At 43.6% G+C, this 26,762-nt stretch overlaps 1 protein-coding gene across 4 annotated transcripts in view; it reads left to right on the top strand.

The window, feature by feature from the left end:
• The window catches only part of ITSN2 (intersectin 2), a 129,860-nt gene that overhangs the window by 51,183 nt on the left and 51,915 nt on the right, over positions 1-26,762 (top strand). For 3 of the 4 annotated variants that reach the window (XM_048845652.2, XM_048845657.2, XM_048845653.2), the window contains exons 10-23: positions 299-436; positions 539-624; positions 1,802-2,064; positions 3,253-3,402; positions 3,670-3,810; positions 5,124-5,211; positions 5,877-6,016; positions 7,968-8,048; positions 12,050-12,186; positions 14,808-15,268; positions 16,492-16,613; positions 22,399-22,574; positions 22,823-22,967; positions 26,095-26,300. In XM_048845652.2, the coding sequence (XP_048701609.1) occupies positions 299-436; positions 539-624; positions 1,802-2,064; positions 3,253-3,402; positions 3,670-3,810; positions 5,124-5,211; positions 5,877-6,016; positions 7,968-8,048; positions 12,050-12,186; positions 14,808-15,268; positions 16,492-16,613; positions 22,399-22,574; positions 22,823-22,967; positions 26,095-26,300 (2,334 nt within the window). The remainder of the gene's footprint in view (positions 1-298; positions 437-538; positions 625-1,801; positions 2,065-3,252; positions 3,403-3,669; positions 3,811-5,123; positions 5,212-5,876; positions 6,017-7,967; positions 8,049-12,049; positions 12,187-14,807; positions 15,269-16,491; positions 16,614-22,398; positions 22,575-22,822; positions 22,968-26,094; positions 26,301-26,762) is intronic. The other variant, XM_048845654.2, reaches the window with a different exon arrangement.

Below are 26,762 nucleotides of genomic sequence, written 5' to 3' on the forward strand. Positions count from 1 at the left end.
CTCGTTTTCCCCACTTACTTACATACTGCATAGTGATGTTGACCTAATTAACGTTTGCGAAGTGCCTTTGCAATCATTTGACAAAATATGCTGTATAAAAGCCAATTCTTATTTAAACTGTAAAATAAAATAAACTTTTCTTTCATCCACTATTGTTTTTACTAAGATGAGGGATTGTTTACCAGTTCACCCTACAAGGTCTACGCCTTAAGAAATTGTTCTATAATAACTCATTTCAGTTATCCCTTCCAAGTGATTTTCAGTTGCACTGACAACAACATTCTCCCATTTTATGTAGGTCACTATCTGACGTTGATGGAGATGGACAGTTGAAAGCTGATGAGTTTGTGTTAGCCATGCATCTAACTGATATGGCCAAAGCTGGGCAGCCTCTGCCATTGACCCTGCCTCCTGAATTGGTACCTCCTCCTTTCAGGTAAAGTGCTCAGGACAGGGAGACATGACCTAAATCCAGAGGTAATATAAAGAATACTGAATAGCCTGAATTTAACTCCCCCCAAAATAACTTCTCTCCTAGAAGTGGAAAATATGCTGAAAATGTTAATGGAACTCTGCCATCTTGCCAGCGAATGCAAGAAGAGGAGCCCCAGAAAAAACAGCCAGGTAAGAATGAGATTTTCAGTTTTGTGTTAGTGTATTACACTTTTCATTGAAGAATATTGCATCTTTTAGAAACTAAAAAGGGGGTAAGGAAGTACAGCATTACTATTTCAGGAGCTGTACTCCTGTTACCTTGGACAGAGGGAAGGTTGTCTTGATGCTGTCATTTAAGGGCAGTTAAGAAAACATCATGAATGTAAGGGTGAGGGGCTGTTTTTCAGGTGTAGGACGTATCAGTGACATTATTATTAATGAATGTCTTGGAAAGCTTCATGGTTGAAACGTTGGAACACCACTATGAAATTCCATGTAATTGAAAGTTACTGGTGCTTGCCTTTTCTCCATAGTAGTGCAGGATTTTGAACCTGAGGTAGCTTGATCTTGTCACAGTATCTGCAAGCAACTTGTAGCTTACCGTGGCCCATAGTATCAGACTCTGTTGTCTGACTGCTGCTGCCAGAATGGAGTAATAGAGGCTCCCTCTTAGTGGCCGAGTATGGGCAAGGCTTATTTCATTTTGGGAAGGTAATCCCAGAGGCCCCTAAACTATTCCCCCTACGCTTTTTTTTAAAAAAATTCCATGTTGCAGTTATTGACCCTGATGATGGTTGGTTTGCTGCTGTTTTAACAGTTTGGGTCTAAGAAAAATTAAAGGTAACCCGCCTTTTGAAAAACCCCTTATTTGTGCTGACATATGTGCTGTACAGTGAAGAACGGTTTAAAAAGATGAGCTGTGTAACTCTTCCATTTTCCTATCCAGTGTCAGTGTCCAAGAAAACAACCCTCCATTAGCTTGTAAAAATTTGTTTTTGTCCTGGACAGATAGAATCATTTTATGTCTATTAATGTTAAATTGTATTCTGCTTTAAACCACCAATCCTACCTAGCCACTGTTTTTTGTGGGAGGTCAAAAAGTTTTACCACAGAACATTTCTTCTTGATGTCAGAAGTAATGAAATTTTGCTGTTGTGCCAAGCTGTGAAAATGATAAGAATGTCAGTGTTTGTGAAAAGAGGATAGATACTTAAAACTTCTTGATTTAAGGTGCTTAAATTATCCATGGTGCGATGTTTTGAGCTAGCCAATAAGAAAACATGGTAGGCATTAGCAGTGTAAGAGAGGAACTGCTTTGAACCATTGTTCTGTGTAAAACAGTGCTAACTTCTGTGCCTTATTTTAGTTACATTTGAGGACAAGAGAAAAGCAAACTATGAGAAAGGAAACGTGGAACTGGAGAAAAGGCGTCAAGTCCTACTGGAGCAGCAGCAGAGAGAGGCGGAACGTAAGGCTCAGAAAGAAAGAGAAGAACAAGAGCGAAGAGAGAGGGAGCTGCAGGAGCAGGAGCGGAAAAAGCAGCTTGAACTGGAAAGGCAGTTGGAGAAACAACGAGAGCTGGAAAGACAAAGGGAGGAAGAGAGGAGAAAAGAAATAGAACGGCGGGAGGTTGTTTCCTTAATTTTATTTATTTTAATCCTTAAAGTAGTACGCACCCACACTCAGTGAACACAGTTGGTAAAGTTATTCCCTTGTCCATTTGGGAACTTGTAATTTTTATGTGCCTTTGAACTTGCGTTACCTCTAGACAAGCAGTCTTGGTCTAGTAGTTTGAGCATAGGACTGGGAGCCAGGCATTCATTGAAACTTGGCTTGGGCATGCACTCCTTGTGTGACTATTGCAAGTCATTTTGGAGGGACACTATCATTTTTGTCTGAAATGTTGTGCCTACTATTGTTACAAATAACCCCTAAAGTGGATAAAACTCAGGTTCTCAAGACTCTTTCGTATTCTGGGCCACGTTTTCTTTTACAGTTCTCTTTTTAAACAAAAAAAAAACCCAACAACTGTAACCCAAAACTCGACTGAAGCTTGAAACTGACATTATTTTACTTTCTATCCTATAACAAATCTGGGTTTACTTGGTTTGTCCACGATCACATTTAAAATTGCATCCACTCTGTGACCAATCATGCTAAGGGCCTTCTGAGTCATTATTAGTTCCCGGCACTGTTCTCAGTTAGAGGCAAGACTATTAGAGTGAAACCAAATTCGTATCTGAATTATACATTACGTTATACCCAATTATCTTTCTCCACAGTTGATTTTTCTGGCAGTTTCCCTTCCAGTGGGAGTTGAGATGTTCAGAACCATGTAGGATAAGATCTTCCATTCTTGTGATCATATATGATATTTGAAATATATAAGATTGTGCTTTAAGAGCAGAATTCTTATATGTTTTACTGCTGTGCTACTCACAAGTAGAACAGAATGGCAGATTACTTTGCACAAGAGTGTAAGCAAACCTGAACGTGCAAGGTCTAGGTCTAATTTAAGAACTGCCAGCCTTTGTAGTGTCCCCTTTAATGATATCATTTAGGATTCAAGGTGTTTTTATGTGGATTTTGTTCATTAAAAGACAAACTATATAGATATTGCTAAGTATGAAAATACATATATAGCTTTCATTTGTCTGTACATTAAACACTCCAGTTTGTTAAACTGGAAATATTTAATTTTAGCTTAATTTAGCTACAGAATGTATGTGTAGATATCAACACTGTAAAACTTCTAGTTTGCTTTAGAGTTTCTAAAGGGTATCGTAAGCTTACAGTGATGTAACTTGTTATCTGCAGGCAGCAAAGCAGGAACTTGAGCGCCAGCGACGGCTGGAATGGGAGAGAATTCGACGCCAAGATCTTCTTAATCAGAGAAACAGGGAGCAAGAAGAAATTGTCAAGTTGACCTCTAAAAAGAAGAGCCTTAATCTTGAATTAGAAGCCCTGGTGAGGCACAGGTGATATTAAATATATTTGAGTGATATACAGAATTTTAAAATTGTACAAGAATCTTAAAATGCACATTAAAGTGCTAAGTACAACTTTTTCTTGATCAGGAAATTAACTTAGTATTGGCTCAGCAATCAAAGCAGGATTTTTTCTAAGAATTGTTCTTAAGGTACCTTTAGGCAGAAATGATCTTTTCAGAGAAGTTTGATAGAGAAACTTTTTTTGTTGTTTTGTTTTTTTTTTTACAACATGTGGTTTCTGTAGAGTGGCAAACATCAGCAGATCACAGGCAGACTGCAAGACGTGCAAAGCAGAAAACAAATTCAGAAAAGTGAGCTGGAAGCTCTAGATAAAAAATGTGATTTGGGAATTGTAGAAATCAAACAGCTACAACAACAACTTCAGGTATGTGATTTCCTGTTAAACCTACCGATCTCTTTCACTTCCCTTTAACAGTTGTGGTGGCATCAGTAGTGTGTGCTTATAGGAAAGATTTGTGCAATAGCATCAAGGGATTGAATGGTTAGGATGCAGAAAAGAAGACTAAGTAGAAATGGCCAGTGAATGTGGTTCCACAATGCCTACTAAAATTATTTATAGCATTAGGGAAACCAATACGTACATTCATGATCATTGATATTAATTTTACAAGGCTAGAAGTGAGGTTTTGACCGTAATTTCAGTAGCATGTGCTAGTTTACCAGTGATTATATAGGAAGATATTTTGTGGGGTTCAATAAGATTCCTACCTGGTTTCTACCTCTTCATCTACATTTGATATTTCTAAAAAGTAGTAAAACTCCCACAGGTGTTTTCTTGCTCTCACCTTTTCAGTGAAGGTACTAGACCTGTGCAGCGCTCTGTCTACAATATCTCAGATGTTTTCAGATCACTAAATTAAGCAACATGATGGAACATGTATGGAAGATGCAAGAGCTGATGTTCATCAAGTCATTCCAACAATTAATTGATGGAATTCAAAAATCAACTCTATTTTTCATTGATTCATAAAAATTTGGCGGTGAGGGGGGATGTTAATTTTAAAATCCTAGGGTTTGACTATTAATGTGAAAAATTGTAAAACTGCTTTTGCATTATTTGATCTCACTTTTTAAAAAAAGATTTAAGCTTACCTGTTCCAAAACCACACAGTTGCAGTTAGTAATAATTGATATTTCTTCGTTGTGTATTGATCCTTCTCTTGTCTACACATGGGGTTAGCACTGGTGCAACTACACTGATTTCTAGCAATTGACTATTGGGGCAAATCCCTTGCAAGGTGCTAAAATTGATGAATGATTTCAAGTATTAGAAATTTCATATGCTAAAGTAAAGCACACGGCATAATAACTTGTTTTTGTTTTATTTATCAGAAACTGAAACCTATTAGTTGATGGCTAGTTTCAAAGAATGCTTGGATTTCTTTGGAAATTCACATTGTACCATAATACACAAATGTTATGCTAATATGCTTTACATTTGTTATTTAAACTCTTTTAAATTTATGTGTTGAAGAATACTTAGTTTTTATATATATATGGTGATCACAGAATCGTAAGTTTTTTCCCTATTATGGGAAAAAATTGTACCAATGCATTATCATACAGTTTACTTACTTTATGTTATATTAAAAAATTGTTTGTTTGTGGTTGGTGCCATATAAACAGATATTAACCTTTCTTAAAAATACATTGCATCTCTTTCTTATATATCTGTAGGAATATCAGAATAAACTAGTCCATTTAATTCCTGAAAAGCAGTTATTAAATGAGAGAATAAAACACATGCAGCTGGACAACACTCCTAGTAAGTGTCTTCAGATAAACTCTTTGCTCTGTATAGTAGCTTTTCTTTACTCACTGGGAAAGCTACTGTCTGTCGTTATTAACCATTCCTTCATAGTTACCATAGATTCAGCAAGTCCCAACAAATATTCAGAACTGTTTGTTGTCCCTACTTTCTACCATTTCCTATATCTAACAAATGTGGGGAGAAATATGTTTTGATAAGAAAAGAAGTCTACAACTTTAAACATAGACAATACAGACTATAGTACAGGGAGGAATTGTGGTCCTTGCTGCCCAGATTTTCCTTTTGCTTACAGTCATGTAAAATCAGGAGTAACTCCATTTAAATCAAAGGAATTTATGGAAGTTTTACACTACTGTTAAGTGAGTGGCAAATGAGGGCCAAAGTGTCTGCCCTCAGGAGTTGCATCTAATCAGACTAATACAATATGAAGAGGAGATGTCATACAAACTTTATTATATGAGTTATGGTAGTGCCTGTATGCCTCAATCAAGGATCAAGGCCCAATTGTGCTAGAAGCTGTATGAGAATGTACCACAAGAAGTGGTATAAGCAATTCGTTTCTGAAGTGGGAGTGAATGTAAATTAAAAAAAGTGGTTATTGAAAAGTATGGTAATACAAATAGAAATCATTGTAAAAGTACATGATCTTTCCTATGCAGATACAGGAATCAGTTCAGTGAACAAGAAATTCCTAGAAAAGGAAGAATTATGCCAAAGACTTCGGGAGCAATTAAATGCCCTAGAAAAGGAAACTGCTTCCAAACTCTCTGAAATGGATACATTTAACAATCAGCTCAAGGTACATGCATTCTGCAAATATATTGTCTTTAGTAATAAGCCATGTTTTCCTCCTCATCCAGTCACCAAACTTTTATTTGCTGTCCCCCTATGCCATGTCTTTTCTGAAAGTCTGTGCCTATTTTATAATATCAAAATAAGCATTGCCAAACATCTTCTAGCAAATGTGCAATTAGAAACTAATTCAAAACTGTCAAATGTATAATTAGATGTTAACACCCCCTCTCCCTTGCTTACCACTCCTCTGCGTTCATCATGTTACAATGCCTTTCAAAGGCACTCTCATAGTTCACTCTTACTCAACATAGGCCCTAAAATACATAAAAGTAAATGAGAGTTGAGGGCAGTGTTCCTTCTAATTTTTCCCATGCATTGCGTAATTAATTTTGTTTTGGCACAAGTATGGAGGTGATGTGTGACTGGCTGGGAGTGTGGGCTCTATGGAGGGGCTCAGGGCTGAGGCAGAGTGTTGGGGTGTGTGTGGGGGGGAGGACTCCGGCTGGGGGTGTGGGCTCTGGAGTGGGGCTGGGGATGAAGGGTTTGGGGTGCAGGATGCTCCGGGGCTATGGCAGGGAGAGAGAACTCCCCCCAGCTCACTCTCTCCATAGCAGCACGTGGGCTGGGTGGGAGAGGCGCCTCTCCCTGCCGCGGCAGCTCCAGGGCTGGGCTGGGTTGGGGCCAACTGTGGGGCACCTCTCTCCCAGCCACGGCAGGTCCAAGACGGGTTTGGTTGGGTCCGAGGGAGGGGTGCCCCTCCCCCGGCCATGGCAGGTCTGTCCGCAGTCTAGGCTGCTAGTGGTCCACAGCTTCTGGCTCGAAGCGGCAGACTGTCCGTCACTGGTGGCCCGGAGGAGCAGCAGCAGCTGTGGGCTCCTTTCCACTCATCCCATCCCACCCTCCCCCATCTTCCCCATCACTGGCAGGCAGCCGGTGGCTGCTGCCTGTGGGTGATGGAGGGCAGGGGCAGAGAGAAGAGCCCTCTACCAGATGGCTGAGAGGAGCGAGTAGGCAGGAGGGATTGGGGGGTGGGGAGGGGGCGAGGAGAAGCCCTGGGCTGGCGGGCCTAGAGGAGCACGGGGAAGGGGCTGGAGAGGAGAAGAGCCAGCGCTGCTGCTGTTGGACTGCAGCACAAATGAAGTGGAGCACCGGGCTGGGCCGGTGGGGTCCCTGCTGAGGGTGGGCCTGCCGCCATAATAAACCCAGTACTGGCCTGGATGGGTTGGGGCCGGGGGAGGTGTGCCTCTCCCCGCCAGAGCCCTGAGTGGAACTCTGGGGAACTTAGAGGGAACTTGGGTTGAGGTTGCTGAGCGCCTGCAGGTTCTGTCGCTATGGCAGTAAGGTTGTATGGCTACCATTTTGCAGATTGTAAATGGAGTATCCTAATTGTTTAATTTGTATTGGAAGAAAATACTAATCTGCCAGCACAGCACATGGGATATTCACTTTTGGCAATAGACATGGATGCTTATATTCCTTTAACTAGGAGACAGAATGTGCAGAGGATAATTGAAGGAGGCTGTGTGGTTTATATATTGTCAGTTTATCAGACAGATGCATGCAACTTTCTGACAAGGGTGTTGTCACTGTGCTCTGTTTGCTGGCTTATTCATGGTGGCATTGATGTGAATTTTAGAATAAATTGTATGATTTCCCTTCTGGCTAAAGGAATAAATTGTATGATTTCCCTTCTGGCTAAAGGAAGGACCACATTGCATCTGTTGAAGAGAGCTTAAGGGAAAAAACTCTCAGAATATTTCTTTTTTAATAAAGAAAACATCACCCACAATATTCGTGCTTGCATTTGGAATCACATGTGTGCTGCATAGCTTGCTGGTTAGTGAGAGCAATTCAGTTATGTTCAGTGACTGCATCAACAATGTAGTCTTCCCTACAATATATTTTTTTAAATCGTTACAAAGTTTAATTGGCTTTTTATCTGCCTTATCTTGCAGTGTGAGAATATGGATGATTCTGTTCTTCAGTGCCTTTTGTCTCTGCTAAGCTGTCTCAACAACCTCTTCCTCTTACTTAAGGTTATTTTCTAATCTTTGGCTCTTTTGCTTTTAATTATTTCATGGTTTTTCTCTGTTTTCCCTTTCTTTTTGGATATATTATCTCTTTAGAACTCAACTGAAAATCTTTGTTTAAAACTAAAACTTTTCAAAAACAGAATGAATATTCTTTTCTTTTCTGCTTGCTTTTAAATCCTTCTGCTATCCTAACAGCTTAAACTTACTTGCTTATAAAGCAAAGCCAGAAAATACTGATGTGTATCTTGTTTGTTAATGGACTGATACATTAACAAAAAGAAGAGGAGTACTTGTGCACCTTAGAGACTAACCAATTTATTTGAGCATGAGCTTTTGTGAGCTACAGCTCACTTCATCGGATGCATACCGTGGAAACTGCAGAAGACATTATATACACAGAGACCATGAAACAATACCTCCTCCCACCCCACTCTCCTGCTGGTAATAGCTTATCTAAAGTGATCATCAAGTTGAGCCATTACCAGCACAAATCCAGGTTTTCTCACCCTCTGCCCCCCCCCCCCCCCCCCCACACACACACACACACAAACTCACTCTCCTGCTGGTAATAGCCCATCAACCACATACCACACAACAGAACCACTAACCCAGGAACCTATCCTTGCAACAAAGCCTGTTGCCAACTGTGCCCACATATCTATTCAGGGGACACCATCAAAGGGCCTAATAACATCAGCCACACTATCAGAGGCTCGTTCACCTGCACATCCACCAATGTGATATATGCCATCATGTGCCAGCAATGCCCCTCTGCCATGTACATTGGTCAAACTGGACAATCTCTACGTAAAAGAATAAATGGACATAAATCAGATGTCAAGAATTATAACATTCATAAACCAGTCGGAGAACACTTCAGTCTCTCTGGTCACGCAATCACAGACATGAAGATCACCATCTTACAACAAAAAAACTTCAAATCCAGACTCCAGCGAGAAACTGCTGAATTGGAATTCATTTGCAAATTGGATACTATTAATTTAGGCTTAAATAGAGACTGGGAGTGGCTAAGTCATTATGCAAGGTAGCCTATTTCCCCTTGTTTTTTTCTCCCCCCCCCCCCCCCCGACATTCTGGTTAAACTTGGATTTGTGCTGGAAATGGCCCACCTTGATTATCATGCACATTGTAAGGAGAGTGGTCACTTTGGATAAGCTATTACCAGCAGGAGAGTGAGTTTTTGTGTGTATGGGGGTGGGGGGGTGAGAAAACCTGGATTTGTGCTGGAAATGGCCCACCTTGATTATTATGCACATTGTAGGGAGAGTGGTCGCTTTGGATAAGCTATTACCAGCAGGAGAGTGAGTTTTTGTGTGTGTGTTTTTTTTTAAAAAAAGGGGGGGTGGGGAGGGAGAGAAAACCTGTATTTGTGCTGGAAATGGCCCACCTTGATTTTCATACACATTGTGAGGAGAGTGGTCACTTTGGATAAGCTATTACCAGCAGGAGAGTGAGTTTGTGTGTGTGGTTTTTGGAGGGGGCTGGGGGGGTGAGAAAACCTGGATTTCTGCTGGAAATGGCCCACCTTGATTATCGTACACATTTTAAAGAGAATGGTCACTTTGGATGGGCTGTTACCAGCAGGAGAGTGAGTTTGGGGGGGGGGGGGGGGCAGAGGGTGAGAAAACCTGGATTTGTGCTGGAAATGGCTCAACTTGATGATCACTTTAGATAAGCTATTACCAGCAGGAGAGTGAGTTTGTGTGTGTGGTTTTTGGAGGGGGCTGGGGGGGTGAGAAAACCTGGATTTCTGCTGGAAATGGCTCAACTTGATGATCACTTTAGATAAGCTATTACCAGCAGGAGAGTGGGGTGGGAGAGGGTATTGTTTCATGGTCTCTGTGTATATAATGTCTTCTGCAGTTTCCACAGTATGCATCCGATGAAGTGAGCTGTAGCTCACGAAAGCTCATGCTCAAATAAATTGGTTAGTCTCTAAGGTGCCACAAGTACTCCTTTTCTTTTTGCGAATACAGACTAACACGGCTGTTACTCTGAAACCTGATACATTAACAGATTCAATTAGCTTTATTACCTAGGTACTGCTTTTTCTTTTCAGGTAAGGTAATATCCACCAAAAAATTATCTTCCCATTTTGATAGAAACACTTACAGTTTCTTTGTGTTCATTTCCCCCCCAACACACTCACTCACTCTCTCTCACACACACACACACACACACACACACACCTGCCCTCCTCCCCCACACACACTCACTCACCTACACACACACACACCTGTCAGCTATGAGTCAATTCCGTGATTTATTTGGTCTGGGTTCAGAAGAGTCCTGAAATTGCATCAGTGCCTGGGTTAACTAGGGTAGCCAACTTTCTGATTGCAGAAAAACGAACACTCCTACCCTGCCCCGCCCCTTCTCTGAGGTCCCGCCCCGCTCACTCCATCCCCTCTTCCCTGCCTTGCTCACTCTTCCCCACCCTCATCCATTTTCACCAGGCTAGGGTGGGGAGGGGGAGGACTCTGGCTGGTGGTGCAGGCCCTGGGGTGGGGTTGGGGATGAGGGATTTGGGGTGTGGGAGGGGTCTCAGGGCTGGGGCTGGGGGTTGGAGTGCAGGGCGGATGAGGGCTCCGGCTGGGGATGAGGGATCTGGTGTGGGACCAGGAATGAGGGGTTTGGGGTGCAAGAGGCGGCTCTGGGCTGGGGCCGAGGAGTATGGAGTGCAGGAGGGGGCTCACGGCTGGGCCAGGGAGTTGGAGTGCAGGCTCTGGGAGGGAGTTTGGATGCAAGGTGGGGGGTTCAGAGCACAGGCAGGGGATTGGGGTGCAGGAGAGGGTGAGGGCTTCAGATGGGGGTGCAGGCTCTGGGCTGGCACTGGGAATGGGGTGTTTGGGGTGCAGGAGAGGGCTCTGGGCTGGGGCAGGAGGTTGGGGTATGGGAGGGGTTGTGGGCTCTGGGAGGGAGTTTAGGTGTGGAAGGGGTCTCAGGGCTGGGGCAGGGGGTTGGAGCGTGGGAAGGGACTTGGGGTGCAGGCTCCTGCTGGATGGTGCTTACCTCAGGTGGCTCCCAGAAGCGACCAGCATGTCCACCTCCTAGGCAGAGAGGCCAGGGGGCTCTGCACACTGCCCACGCCTGCAGGCACCACTCCTGCAGCTCCCATTGGCTGTGGTTCCCAGCCAATGGGAGCTGCAGAGTCAGCGCTCAGGGTAGGGGCAGCGTGCAGAGTCTCCCTGATTGCCCCTATGCCTAGGGGCCACAGGGACATGCCAGCCGCTTCTGGGAGCTGCGTGGAGCCAGGGCAGGCCTGTTATCCAAAGCTTCATACCAATTATTTCAGCCTTTGGTTTGAGCGTAGATAGAGGAAATGCTGTGGTCTGAACTTTACTTTGCACATGACTATGTCTTAGTTATTGGATTGATTTGTTATTTTTTAAAAAATTTCTTTGAATCATAATTATAGAAAAGATTATATATTTCACCCATAATTAACAAATTTTTATATGTATTTTTCTTCTTTTTGTAGCGACCTTCTGTTAGATTAAGCAGTGGCTAATAAAGGAAATACTAAAACATAGTGAAGGGAAGCCTCCATCTTAAAGGATGTATACCCAAAATTTCCAGTACTGTTTTGTGTTACTTGTAGTTTAAAGGCTATCTCCACCAGGCAACTGTTTAGAGATCATTTGTGTACTTCTAGTCCTTAGATGACCCAGTGTTTAAGTACTTAATTTAAAATTCCCACTCTTTTTCCCTCCATCGTATTTGCAGGCTCCAGCAGAGGAATGACTAAACGATGCACTTTGCAAGTATAAACTGCACAAGAGTTTGCAAAAGATCTGCCAGATATTTTTATATGCTCCTGTTTAACTCTTTCTTTCGAATGAGAGTCAACATCCATTATTAACTTTAAGATTGTCCTATCCATTTGTGTTGGATCACAAAGCATTAAAATGCCTAGTTACTTTCCTAGAAAAATGGATTTGCTTGTCAGTCCTTTGATATACTTCATTGTGTTTCCTCATTAGGAACTGAGAGAAAGCTACAACACACAGCACTTAGCCCTTGAGCAACTTCACAGGATCAAACAAGAGAAAATAAGAGCTGTAGAAAGAAAAAGAGCTGAGCTTGCACAAAAAAAGCGACTGGAGGATGAGGCTGCAAGGTAACATGGTTGAAAATCATAAAACACTGATACTGTAGTTTTTAAAACAGGATATTGCATTGGTGAGCTTCAGATGTTGATACCAGTAGACATAAAATCTAACTGATTAAAATATACATCCTAACTAAGAGAGCAACACTACATGAACTAAGCCTTCTGAATTTTTACATGGAATACAAGGATTTCTGAAGTTCTGAATTTCCTTCCCCTTAGTATGTAGGAACGAGTCTGTTACCCTTTTTAATACGACAAATCTATTTGATGAAAGTGTTGTTCTCAAAGATTGATGTGTCAACCTGAGAATCCATTTTTGTAATTGGGCTTTTTAATCTCTTCTCCAGTACACAGCTTCCATGCATTTAAGATTACTTATTCACATTTTCTACCTTGTTTTGCTGTCATTGTACATCTTCTCCCTCCACTTAAAAAGCGCTTCCTACTAAATGAACAAATGTAGTTTAGTTGCCAGTCATTCATACTCTGACAGTGTGATATTCTTAGTCCCTGAATATTTATGGAAATTGGACGAACATTGTGACTGCCTAATTTCGATATGATGATCTTGAAAACCAGTTGAATGTCCGCAAGTTACTAGTTTTAAGGGTAAGAGACTAAATTAATCCTTAGTTTCCTCTTTGCATTTCAATCCCTGATCTTATATTGGTTTCTTGCCTGATGAGCGAGAAAACGTTCACATTTACCTATATGGAAAGGGATCCTTCCTTTTGTCCGTAAATGATCTTACGTTATTATGCTCCTACGTTATTTTGTATCGGCTCTTTCCAGATTCTGTTGTCAACTTTCCCCTACCACCTGCCTGATCGGTCCAGGGCTCTCAAGTGGCATTGCTGGCCAAAAAGTTTTTTCAGTTATCTGGTTAGCTGGCTGCACTCACGTCACTCTGATCTGCATCTTGCTACGGTCACGTTATGCCTTTATGATGTTCACACTGCATTACGATAATGAGCTCTATGTGAGGCTACAGCTGGTGCAAAATGTGTCTGCCCATCTGTTCAGAGGCTTTGATGTAGGGGGAGCATATTCATACCAAATACTCTTCTCATTTACACTGGGGTTATGCTGGTATAACAGTTGTCAGTGAAGTTATTGGGAATTTATACTCGTGTAAATGAGACTAGAATGAGGCCAGTTACGACTGTTTCCCAGGAACTGCATTGGCTTCCTGTTTACTACAATTTAAGGTTTGGGCTTTGGCACCAGATTTTCAAAAGAGCTGAGGCACTGAGTGCATGTAAAAATTTCACTCTCTCATTTAGCTACCTAAATGGGACCTGAGATCTTCTGAAAATCTGGCCTCAATTGTGAGTGCTAAGCACTTTTGATAATCTAACCCTGTATTAGTACAGCCCTATGTAGTTTAGTTACTGATTAACTGACAGATTGCTGATACCCTTCATTTCCTTCATGTATCATTGGAGCTAAGTTATTGGCTGAGACACTTCAAGATAATAGTCCCTGATTTAAATGGAGATATGACTGAGCCAAACCTGGCCATTTTCAGAGAATACTGCCAGATTCTCAGATACTACACTGAAGACTGTGGAGTGAGGAGAATATAAATGCTGCAATAAATTCCCACAATAACTGAAGACCAGGAATTACAACAAAAAAAAGTAATAAGTAAAATTCGCCAAACCAGATATTGGTAAAGACCAAAATCTTTTATGGCCATCTCTGAACAACTTTTCATTTTTCATATGTGGGATTTGGATATTGAAATGATGGGCACCCGAGAAATACCATAGATAGATTAATGCTCCATTTTCTGCTCTGCCCTGGCACATCAAGGTGAATAGCATTGATCATGGAGGCACTGCCGAAGAAGCTCTCAGGCGTGAAAGGCCAAGGAACAATGTTTTCAGACCATAAGTCTGTCTTATTTGTATTTTATTAGTGCCTAAGATGTGCTGGATTGTGTGCGCGTGTGAGAAGACATGGTACCTATCCCAAGAGTTTTTGGTCTGCAGTAAGGGGGTAACAGAAACGGAAGAGGAAACAAACAGGATGGAGAGATCCTGCTGTGGATGACGGCAGTTGGCATAGGGAGATTGGGGAACAGAGAGCAAAAGAGAATGCTAGAAGAGGAGAAAGAAGAGGATAGTGCTGAGGCTGATTAAATAAATTTTTTGTCACATGCTAATGACAGCAAACGAATACCCCAGCACCATCCCAAACCATTGACTCTGAAGTGCTAAAGGTGCAGGCACTTCGAAGGATTTTTGGCATTTGTTTTTAGACACACGTGACATGTGGCTGTTGAACAGAAGGAGATTGCTATGTCAAGTGTCAGTTCTTCTCTGCACTCTAGGTTTGGGGACCAAGCAGGGATCTGCGCTCTCTCTCCTTTCGAAGTGGGGATCTTGAATTCATCGACATATTGTTGTTATGGTTAGTCAACCAGCATTTCTTCACTGTACTCTAGAAGAGTGTGGAGGGGGCAGTACTTTACATTTAGGGCCACCTGTGTAAATTCTAGCCCTGGCTCTGCCACCCGAGCCTTGCATGTGACTGCAGTGACTCCCAGGTCACTAACTGTGGTTAATCCTATAAACACTTTCTCACTTATTTATTTATGTATTTATTTTTCCCTTTTCGTTAAGGAAAGCAAAACAGGAGAAGGAGAACTTATGGCAGGAAAATGTCCGAAAGGAAGAGGAGGAGAAAAAAAAGCGATTACAGGAAGAGCGAATGCAGGAAAAAATTCATGAAGAAAAACAAAAAGCTGAGGAGGCAGCTGCCCAGGTGAGAGAGAGGGAGTTCCAGTTGCAAAAACTGGCTGAGGAGAAACATGCGGAGGAGAGGAACAAGCTAGCTGAGATTCAGAGAGAAACGGAAAAACAAAGGCAGAGACAACTGGAAGAAGACAAAAGGAAGCAAGAACAGATTGCAAAAGAAGCTGAGGAGAGGCGTAAACAGCATGAAGAAGAGAAGAGAAGAAAAGATACAGCCAACCTGCAAGAGTCAGAGAAACACACTTCAAAATTAAACTTAAATGAGAAATTTGCAGACTTGTTGAAACAGACTGAGGGTAGAAATCTTAAGCCTATGTGGAGAAGTGAAGGTAAACTTCATCTATTGATTTATTTTTTGTTTAAAATGTTCCTTGTCTTGAATGAATATTGTTACTTCATATTTAGACATTTTATTGTGGAATAATGACAATATTATAGGTCTTGTGTTTAAAAATTGATGTTGGAGACCATGGACCATATCCACAGTTGGAGTAAAGCTGTTGATGTCAGTTGAGCTATAACAGTTTACACCAGCAGAGGATCTGACCACAGATCTTTCAGTGCTTTCAGTTAAGAATCCTGGACACTCGGAGCAGTGACATTTTGGCTTTCCTGCACTTTTTCTATGCAACAGAATACTCACCACATGTTGTGGCATGAGATGTTCATAATTTCTTTTAAAACAATTTTTGATAGTCAGTGAACAGATAAGAATCAAGTAATGAGAATGCGTACAGCCTTAAAGTAACATTGATTCATTGATTAACACTGATAGAGAAATTATAGGTATCAGAACCTCGGTTACTAGATGGTGGTCAAAACTGAGGTCAGCATGGCGTTATGGGTAGGATTTTGAAAAATGCTTAGTGTTAGCCTAATTCTGCTCCCATTGAACTTGATGGTAGTTTTACTATTGACTTAGTGGAAGCAGAATTACAGAATGCTTTTTTTTTTTTTTTTTTGCTCATTGTTAACCATTGTTATGGCTGTAGTGTGGCTGGTTTAGTAGTATTACTTATCGACTTAGAGAAATTTAGAGACTGAGACTATATCAAATACAAATATGTAATATTTTTCTGTTCTGGGCTTTTAAGTTTCTCCTTGACAAGAATGTCACCTGGGTTGCAGGCCACTACAAGAATGTCACCTGGGTTGCAGGCCACTCAGTGTTGGGGTAGCCTTTTCTAGTCAATTTGAAGGAAATGTAAAACTTCTACACATAAATGAAAGAAAATATTAAAACACTGATCCTGGTGAAGATATTTAACAAGAAGAGATGGGTAGGAAGACAAAGACTTCCTATTTTGACTAAGCACATCTGTGTTCACTGCTACTCCTGTTTATTACGTTAATCAATAGTCTGTGTGATGTTCTGCTCCTTCCATCTGTTTGTTGTACCCAGTTATCTCTCACCATACACTTAGACTGTAAGGTCTTTAGGGCAGGGACCATCCTTTCATTATATCGGTGGGGCCCTGAACAAGCTTGTCGTCTCTTAGCACTACTGAAGTACCAAAATAATAAATACCAGTAATACTTTTTCTTCTTTCAGGTAACGTAGTTAGTGCCTCAGAATCTAGGAATTCAGCTGCCTTGGTGAATTACAGAGCTTTATATTCATTCGAAGCAAGGAATCATGACGAGATGAGTTTTAATTCTGGGGATGTAGTTCAGGTAAGACCGGTAGTTCATGCTAACCTAACCACAAAAATCATTGACATATGTCTTCATCAAAATTAATGCTTTTTTTTTTTTACACACACACATTTTAGATTGGTTCAAATTTACAGTAATTGCTTCTTTTTAGGAGGGGGTAGTGGGATCGATTTAAGCAATATGCTCCTCTAGGACTAACATGTTATGGAGGAGTCGAGGGCCAAGGACTGGCACTGACTACTATGAAATGCCTAGCTTGGAAATCATTATTGCTGTTATAAACTTTCTGAAACAAATAACAAGAATAAGCTAAATAATCCTTGCTCTCCCATCTCTAGTGCAACATTTTGCAGGTATGCATATAAGGCTGCAAAGAAGATTACTATGTTTGCATTGCTATAGGCAAACATTGTCATAGATAAAAGTGTATAAAACAAGATTATTCGTGGTGCTAGAATTATTAAATACCTGACCTGCCTGGTTTGAATAGGTTTGAGGGTTTCTCCCAAATAATTAAAGGTCTGAATAGTGTTCTCTGTTACATTATCTGCATGGTGGTTCTTCGAGTAGATGCAGATGTGATGTGTGCGTGCCCAGCGCACCGGAGTCAGAGACTTTTGCCTAGCAGTCCCTGTAGAGGGGTGGCTCTCGCACCTCGTGGCTGTGGCCCCTCCCTTGGCTATATGAGGCAGCACTGCTCCAGCCCTCTCAGTTCCTTCTCACTGCCTGTGGCTGGAGTCAGAGGTTTGTGTGCTTGTAGTGTCACAACCTCGCATTTAGTCTTAGTCTAGTTTAAACACTGTCCTTCCTGTGGAGGGGCGATCCCCAACAGCGACCCCCACATGCAGTGCTTGCTTTGCCTCGGCAAGGCCCACCTTAAAGAGTGTGTATCATTTAAAAAGAGGACTCGGTTGGTGCAGGATCTTTGTCTCACGTAGCACCTGCTTGAACAGGCCATGCGGCCTGATCTGATACCAAGGCCCTCCTCAGGTCAAAGATTGCCCTCAGGCTCGGAGAGTGCTGCCACCCCTTGTTTTGGGGTAGGCGCCTTGCTGAAGAGGCAGAGGAGCCGTTCTCCATTGTCAGCATCGAGGAAGAGGTCTCATAAGACCAATTGAGACTGCTCCAGGTCACAGAGTGACTCCTCTGTTTCCCCCAGGAACAGCACAGACTAGCACAGGACCAGTTCCAGCATGTGCAATAGCATGGATACATCTGACCTTTCCCAATACTGAGTGGGAAGGACAGAAATCCTGTACCATTGATTCTGGTTCCAGCCTTCGGGTGTCCATTGAGTACGGTACTGACAAGGTGCATGCCAGTACTGCCTGAGTCCATGTCGTCAGTCTACCAGGAAACCACAGACCTCCTCTGCCTTTCGGTCCCAACCTCACCGTTGGTCCAGGACTTCCCAGGGCTGCGCCAACTCTGGCGCTTCTGATGGAGTGAGCCACTGAACCTTGGTGTCTGTTGACACTGTGTCCAGACACTCTCCTCACCGTGATGGGGATGGAGCCAGTACTGGAAATGGTGCAGGGGACCTTGGCACCCAGACCCTTTCTGGCCCCACTGCATTTGATGCTGCAACCGTTGACACTGATACATTTGTGCACTCTTGGACCACTGTTCGCGCCAGGACCAATGCTGCCTGTGGCACCCGCATGCTCAGTACGGATGGAACCATATTAAATGGGAATATCAGTTCCAACTTTGTTCTGGGAGACAAATGAATCGGACTGCCTGTTGACTCCCTTGGGCATCATTCCACCCGTACTGCCAAGATTTCGGGGCTCTCATTCCGAGTCAGAGTCGTCATACCCTACCCGATGAACCTCGGGGACTGCCAGTGGAACAATATGGCTCCTAAGGTTGGCGTGTGCCCCATGACTGAGAAGGAGGTCCCTGGCCTGGGCTCTGCTGGCCACCAGTGCTCTATCTGTAACAGTGGCCTTGGACTCAGTGGGATGTTCCTTATTAGCAGAGATACCGCTTTTCATCACATTTGAAGTCAAAGTAACCTGCATGGTCGTAGGTGGCTTCAGATTAACTGCAAGCCCAAGCAAGTCTGCTCTCTCCTGGGTACATCTTTCCAGGAGTGAAAGCCAGTTTTGGCTCAGCTGAGGCCTTGTTGCTGGACAATGCCATGCTGAATGGTTTATCCTCACCTTCTATTCCGGACAACTTTAAGGTGTACCAGGACCTCTTATGCCACATATCCGCATTACTGGGTATCCAGGCAGAGTTCCTCCAAGAGAACACACAAAAACTGGTGGATATTTTACACCCCGCCGTCCCTGGGAGGGTGGCCATCGTGGTCAGTGATGTGATCCTTGAGTCGGTGAGATCCCTGTGGAGTACATCAGCCTCAGTACCGCCAGGGTCTAAGTGAATGGAAAAGTGCTTCTTTGTTCCCATGGAGGGATTTGAGGGGTTCTCTTCTCACCTGGCCCCGAATTCGCTGGATGTAACAGTGGTAAACAACGGCCCAGCAGGGTTGGTTCAAGTCTACCCCCAAGGACAGAGACTCCAAGCAGTTACATCTTCTGAGCAGGAAGATCTATACCTCATCATCCTTCCGGTTTAAGATCACAAATCAACAAGGTTTAGTGGCCAAGTATGATTTTCTCAGTTGGTCAGCCATGGCTAAATTTGAGGACCAGTTGCCTAAGGTCTTGTGTGAGGAGTTCTGAGCATTCACTGTGGAAGGCTGCTTGGTGGTCATAATGTTCCTGCAGGCTGTCGTTGACATTGCAGACACTGTGGCCAGGGTCATGGCCTTGGCAGTAACTATGAAGAGGGCCTCCTGGTTGCAAAACTCTGGGATCACTCTGGACGTCCAGCAAGCCATTGAGGACTTGCCCTTTGATGACTAAGTCTTCTTCTCAGACAAGACTAATGGCACTTAGCCCTGGAATCCTTGAAGGAGTGCAATCCTTGGAAGTATACGTGCTGTCCATGCAAAGGCACAGCAGGAGCAACAATATCACCTGCAGAATTCCTTTGTCCAACCTTTCCCCTGAAACAGTGGGACTACCTTAGAAAAAGGGATAGCTCCCACAATAGGAAGCAGTGGGGCTTGGGCTTCAGACAGTCCACATGATCTCCCTTGGCACAGGCTAAGCGCTCATTTTGTCTCCTTTGTTCAGAGCAGTGGTCCAGTCATTACTACATCCCTTCTGTCCCCCCCATCACTTTAGGGGCAGGTTGACCCGCTTTTACAATGCTTGGATCTCAATTACCTCTGACAGCTAGGTTCTAGACACTGTCAGATCTGGCTACACAATCCATTTCCTCTCCAGGTCCACTTGCACATTCCTCTACAGAGATTCCTCTCACAAGACATTGCTCATTGAGCTGTATTTCTAGTTGGTAGCACTGGAACACCAGGGCCACGGTTTTTCTCCCAGAGCTTCTTGATACTGAAATATAAGGGCAGGATGAGAACCATTCTCAACCTTTGTGGCCTCTACAAATTCATCAAGTATGAGAGATCCCGCATGGTCACTCTATTGGCTATCCTTCCTGTGTTGTGTCAGAATGACTGGTTCATTGCTCTGGACCTGCAGGATACTTACTTTCTTGTGGTGATTCTGCTGATCCACAAGAAGTTTCTGTGTTTCGTGGTAGGAGAATGCCACTTTCAGTGTACGGATCTCCCCTATTCTGCCCCCCATGTCGTCACCAAATGCATGACAGTGGTTATCACCTATCTCAGGAAGAAGGGACTCCACATATTCCTGTACCTCAATGACTGGTTGCCGAAGCGGAGCTCTAGAGAGGAGGTTCTTGCCCACATTGACATCATGTTGAGTTTGCTTGACTGTCAGCACTCATTGTAAACAATGCAAAGTCAACCTTGGCTCCCACTCAAAAAATCGAGTTCCTTGGGACCCTGTTAGATTCCATGAGGTCGAAGGTGTTCTTACCGACCGACCGCTTCCAGGCAATTCAACAGTTTTGCCTCAGTCTGCAATCCCAGCCTTCCATGACAGTGCATGTGTGTCTGAGTCTGTTGTGCCTAATGTCTGTTTGCATGCAGGTGTTCCAGTTCTCTAGGTTGTACCCTCACCCTCGTCAGATGCAGCTCAGGACAGTTTACCACCCTGCCCTGCATTCTCTGGACAGGTCAGTTCGCCTTCTTCCAGCAGTTCTGGATTCCTTCCACTGGTGGGAATTCCCACGCAATGCGTGCCATTGGCCCTCTGTTTGGCCCTCTCCAACTAAATCAGTGGTTACTGACACTTCCCTTCTGGGTGGGTGGGAAGGAAGTGCATCTGGACTCATTAAGGTTGTGGGGCGTGTGGTTGGAACAGGAAGCCTCACTCCATATCAATGTTTTGGAACTTCAGGCCATCCACAATTCATGTTGTGCCTTCCGAGATCACATCACATACTAACCAACAATGCTACTGTGATGTACTATTTGAAGAAGCAAAGGGGAGCGGGTGCGGTACATTCCAGATTACTCTGCCTGGAGACGATCAATCTGTGGCACTTTTGCATTGAGGGAGACATCACCCTGGTAGCAGTCCATTTTCCAGGGGTTCAAAATAATCTCGCGGACTACCTCAGCAGGGTTTTCTCCTTGAGTCATGAATGGTCCCTGAAAGAGAGTGTTCGTCAAGTCATCTTTGCAACATGGGATGTCCCTGCGATGAACCTGTTTGTGATGAGGGAAAACATAAAGTGTCAGCTGTTCTGCTCTCGAGGGCCTCAGTCCTCTCAGACGCCTTCCACTGCAGCTAGCGGTCAACTCTTCTGTATGCCTTTCCACCTATTTCAGTCATTCCTCGGCTCATCCTCAAGCTCAAAGCAGATGAGGCCAAGCTCATTCTTGTTGCTCCAGCCTGGATGAAGGAGTGTTGGTTCTCAGATATCCTTGCTCTGTCAATTCAACCTCCCATATAGTTTCCTGTCCATCTTGACCTGCTCAATCAGAACCACGGCCAAACCCTCCATCTTGCAATCGGCTCCCAGCAGTGCTTGGAGGTTGTCCAACAAGTTCTACTTAACAAAGTAATTTAATCCAGTATTCTGAAATCTCTAAATATTAGACTTTGGTTTTATGGTGTTAAGTTACATATTTGCATGAGAGAGGGAAGTAAGAAAGGCATCTGTTAGTTTCAAGATATAAATAGCTGAGCATTCTTTTACTTTTGATACCCCGGTTTAGAAATATGCAACTCTATATATTGGATAATTTCAGATACTCATAAAATATTTTGATTAAAAAACTTCATAGTGTCTAATTTAAGATGTGATCAGTAGATGGAAACATTTGTTTATGTATCTTAGCCAGAAGAAACTTAATCTATATAAAAATTGTTTGAAGCCCCTTTCTTTTACTCTGTGTTTCTACCATGCGTAGCACAATGGAATCCTGATGTTGTTTGGGTCTGAGGTCTTACTAAAACACAAATAATCATTATAGTAATCATAGTAACTTTCCGACAAGCTCCATTAACTTCAGAGGTATGTTATGTCCTCTTTAGCCTTTAAATAAAACAACTGTAAATATCTCTCTAAGGGTGCATTATAATACAAAACCAGCAGTTTATCCTTTTCCCCATTTAAAAAGTAATTGTGCGCTTTATAAGAGCAAATAGCCTTGTTATACAGCTTGGGACAATATGTTATTAGGCAATGGGATTCTTAGTTTTTTTAAAAAGACTAAATTTTAAATGGGATGACAGTGCAGATGATGGGGTCTGATCCTTATGGTCACAACTTTTCCAGTTAAATCCACAGAATTGTAGCAGGTGCTAACACAGCAAATATTTTATCTAATATTTTTGGTTTCCAGGTTGATGAGAAAACCATTGGAGAGCCTGGTTGGCTGTATGGGAGCTTTCAAGGTCATTTTGGCTGGTTTCCATGCAGCTATGTAGAAAAAATACCAGAAAGTGAAAAAGCTTTATCTCCTAAAAAGGCCTTACTTCCTCCTACAGTATTTTTGTCTACTACCTCAGCTCCTCCAGAGTAAGTTTATTTATTGATAGTTCTATTTTGGATAAAATAAAATGTTATGTAATAGCATTATGGATTACTGTAAATTAAATGCAGAAAATTTATTATAGCGACTATATGGAGGAAGAGCTATAATACAGCAAGTTAAACTTTGATCTTCTGAGTTGCACTGGGCAGCACATGCATTTTGCATATGTAAGAAGTAGTAGGTCTTGCTAATGTACTTTCTAAGAAAAATTGTGCTTGTGCTAAATTTGCAGACCACTTTCACCAGGTAGATCAGCAGAAGACACTGATTACCAAAACGTACCTTTCTCAAGCCTAACTGTTAACACAACATGGCAGAAAAAATCCGCTTTTACTCGTACTGTGTCCCCAGGATCTGTTTCTCCTGTTCATGGACAGGTATGTTGGTGAGAATTTTATGTATTTTAGGTTCATGTTAACAATACTGATATACTTTTGTATAGATGAGTTACACTTTTTCTAACAGTTCACTGCAGTGATCTAGACCAAGGGTGGGGAAACTACGGCTCCGCCTGTGAGCCATTTTAAGCCGGCCTGTGAGCTCCTACTGGGGAGCTGAATCGGGGCTGCACCACGCAGTTCAGCCTTGCTCTGGCGCTCCAATCGGGGTGCCAGGTAGGGGGCCACACCATGCAGCTCCCGGAAGCTGCACCATGGCCCTGCTCCGAGGGTCGGGGGCCGCTCCACGCCAAGGAGCCGGAGAAGGGACATGCCGCTGCTTCCAGGAGCCGCTTGAGGTAAGTGCCACTCGGAGCCTGCACCCCTGAGCTTCTCCCCCTGCCCCAGCCCTGATCCCCCTCCCGCTCTCCAAATCCCTCGATCCCAGCACGGATCACCCTCCTACACCCCAAACACCTCATCCCCATCCCCAGCCCCACCCCAGAGCCTGTACCCCCAACCAGAGCCCTCACCCCCTCCTGCACCTGAAACCCAATTTTATGAGCATTCATGGCCTGCCATACAATTTCTATTCCCCGATGTGGCCCTCCGGCCAAAAAGTTTGCCCACCCCTGATCTAAACACAAAGCCAAATTCCCAGTTGGTGTGAGTGGGCATACCTCTATTGCAGTCTGTGGAGCTATGTTAATTTACACTACCTGAGGATCTGGTCCTTAAACTCTTTCTTCTTCTTCGAGTGCTTGTTCATGTCCTTTCCAATCAGGTGTGTGCAGGCGCGCATGCATAACAGCCGGAAGATTTTTTCCCTCGTCAGGTCGGCCTGAGCGCCCCCTGGAGTCGCACCTTCATGGCACTCAGTATAGAGCCCTGCGACCCCACCAGCCCATCAGTTCCTTCTTACCACCAGTGACGGTAAGCTGGAACGTACTTTAGCTCTTGCCTTGGCAAGCGCCGTTCACAGTGTCCGTTGTATTATACTTCTTGATACCGTTAGTGTTAGTTATTAGTACTTGTAGTGTAGATATAGTTAGTGTTAGGTTTTCTTTGGGGTTCCCGTTCCCCCAACGCTCCCGGTGTCGTGGTGTGACACGGTCCCCAAGCTTTAAAACTTGTGAGGCCTGTGGCAAGTGCATGCCTAAAAGTGACCCCGCACGCTTTGTGAGGGGAGAGCCACCAGGAAGACCAGTGCAAGATCTATCGCGAGTTTTGCCCTAGGACTTTGAAAGACCGAGACCAACGTCTTAAAGTCCTTTTTATGGAGGCTGCACTCCGGCCCCAGTCAGACCCTGGATCAGGGGATCCCGCGTCTAGCACCACCTCCTTGGTGCTGAGTGCCCCAGCACAATCTACAGGGGAACCAGTGTTGAGAAAGAACTCATATTGAGACTCTCAGCACTGTCACAGCTACTCCCGTGGACAGGCTTTGGACAGGCACCGGTTGCAACCACCAGTGCCACAAAAGAAAAGCTGGCTGGAGAGGGGCTGCTCTACCCCGGCCAAGTCGAAGGAGTCGGCCACTGTGAGACCCCAGTGGGGCCACACCACCTCGGCCCCTTGGCCGGCTAGGGTCACGTCGACGCCTGTCCCGGTGGCGGTGCAGTTGAGTCCAGATCCTCCCCACTTGCCGGCCCCAGGAGCCAACAGCTGCAGCTCCCATTGACTGCAGAGGCATTCGCAGCAGCCCAGGACTTGTTGTGCCATATGGTGCCATTTTCCCCTTCCAGGGGGGATAAATCGCCGGCACTTTCCCATCCCAAGGGGAAAGTAGGCTATGATGTCACAGTGCTCACCATTGGAATGGGTTACCTAGGGAGGTGGTGGAATCTCCTTCCTTAGAGGTTTTTAAGGTCAGGCTTGACAAAGCCCTGACTGGGATGATTTAGTTGGGGATTAGGTCATGCTTTGAATAAGGGGTTGGACTAGATGACCTCCTGAGGTCCTTTCCAACCCTGATATTCTATGATTCCATGAGGGGGTGGCGGGTCAGCAGGCTCTATATTGAGTGACATGAAGGCACAACTCCAGGGATGCTGCTAGGGGAAAAATCTTCCGGCTCCCATGCACGCGTGCACACACCTGGTTGGAATGGAATGAACAACACATCTCGAAGAACAACAGTTATGAGAAGGTAAGTAACCATTTTTTTTCTTTCACTATATTGTGTTACTCTGGGTTAATTTCTTTCAACTTTGGGATTTTGTAAGGATAGCAGCTGCAGTGTGTGGAGGAACCTAACAGGTAAGCATGTGTTTATCTCATCAGTTTGGGCCTCAAGATGATCTTTCAGATTTCCCTACCTAGCCATTTGGGGACTACTGTTTCCTTTCTTTTTCTACCAAAAGGTATATTTTACCTCCAGGCAGAAGACTACCAATGTGTGGGCCCTTCCAGAGTTACTCTTAAAAGCAAAGGAGTACTTGTGGCACCTTAGAGACTAACCAATTTATTTGAGCATAAGCTTTCGTGAGCTACAGCTCATTTCATCGGATGCATACTGTGGAAATTGCAGAAGACATTATATACACAGAGACCATGAAACAATACTTCCTCCCATCCCACTCTCCTGCTGGTAACAGCTTATCTAAAGTGATCACTCTCCTTACAATGTGTATGATAATCAAGTTGGGCCATTTCCAGCACAAATCCAGGTTTTCTCACCCCCCCCCCCCCAACTCACTCTCCTGCTGGTAATAGCCCATCCAAAGTGACCACTCTCTTTACAATGTGTATGATAATCAAGGTGGGCCATTTCCAGCACAAATCCAGGTTTTCTCACTCCTCCCCCCCCCAAAACACACACACACACAAACTCACTCTCCTGCTGGTAATAGCTTATCCAAAGTGACCACTCTGCCAGCGTTGTTTTGTAGAACCAGATACATGTCTAAGATATTTCTAACTTAATTGGCAAGTAGGAAGCAGAGTCCAGAGACCACTCCGGAGTCCACATACCACATATGGCAGTGCAAAATGCTGTGGTCAAGACAGCAAGTCATTCAACTGGCATTTAGGAGTGAACGCACCTAGAGTACAAGAGGCGATTTTTGAAACTTGCATAAGTAATAGGTACTAAAGCTGATTAACATCTGTATTTTTACTTGAACAGGGACAAGCTGTGGAGAATTTAAAAGCACAGGCACTTTGCTCCTGGACTGCAAAAAAGGATAACCACTTGAACTTTTCAAAAAATGATATAATTACTGTGCTGGAGAAGCAGGAAAACTGGTGGTTTGGAGAGGTGCATGGAGGAAGGGGATGGTTTCCTAAATCCTATGTCAAGATCTTGCCTGGAAATGAAAACAAACGAGAGGAGTAAGTGAGACTGTTGGTATTTTTGTATTCAACAGCTGAAAATAGAGTGAAAAACATGGGGATACTTTAAATTATGGGAACTAAATAGCATGTATGACCTGCACCATGCCATCGTGGGCTGTAATTTAATCAGCTTTCACAAGCTAAGTAATGTTGGGCCTGTTCAGTAAACATGTTAGATCTTTCAAGCTGGGTGCTAGAAAAAAGGGGTGTGTGGTTATTCAACAGGTGACATGCTGCTTCCTCTTGATTCAGTATCTCAGCATGGTGCTGGCACTCCACTGCTGGAGGTGTTACCTTTAGGTGATGTACAAAATTGAGATGTCTTTGCCATTAATCATTATACACTCCTGTGGCACATCTTGTAGAAATAGTGGTATTTTTCCTAGCTGTCAAAAGTAGTGCCAGACTATCCTAGTATTCAAGCTAACGGTTCAGTTAATTACTGAAAGTCTGAGTAGT

The sequence above is a fragment of the Caretta caretta genome, chromosome 3 (assembly GCF_965140235.1).
Source record: "Caretta caretta isolate rCarCar2 chromosome 3, rCarCar1.hap1, whole genome shotgun sequence".
Taxonomy (NCBI): Eukaryota; Metazoa; Chordata; order Testudines; family Cheloniidae; genus Caretta; species Caretta caretta.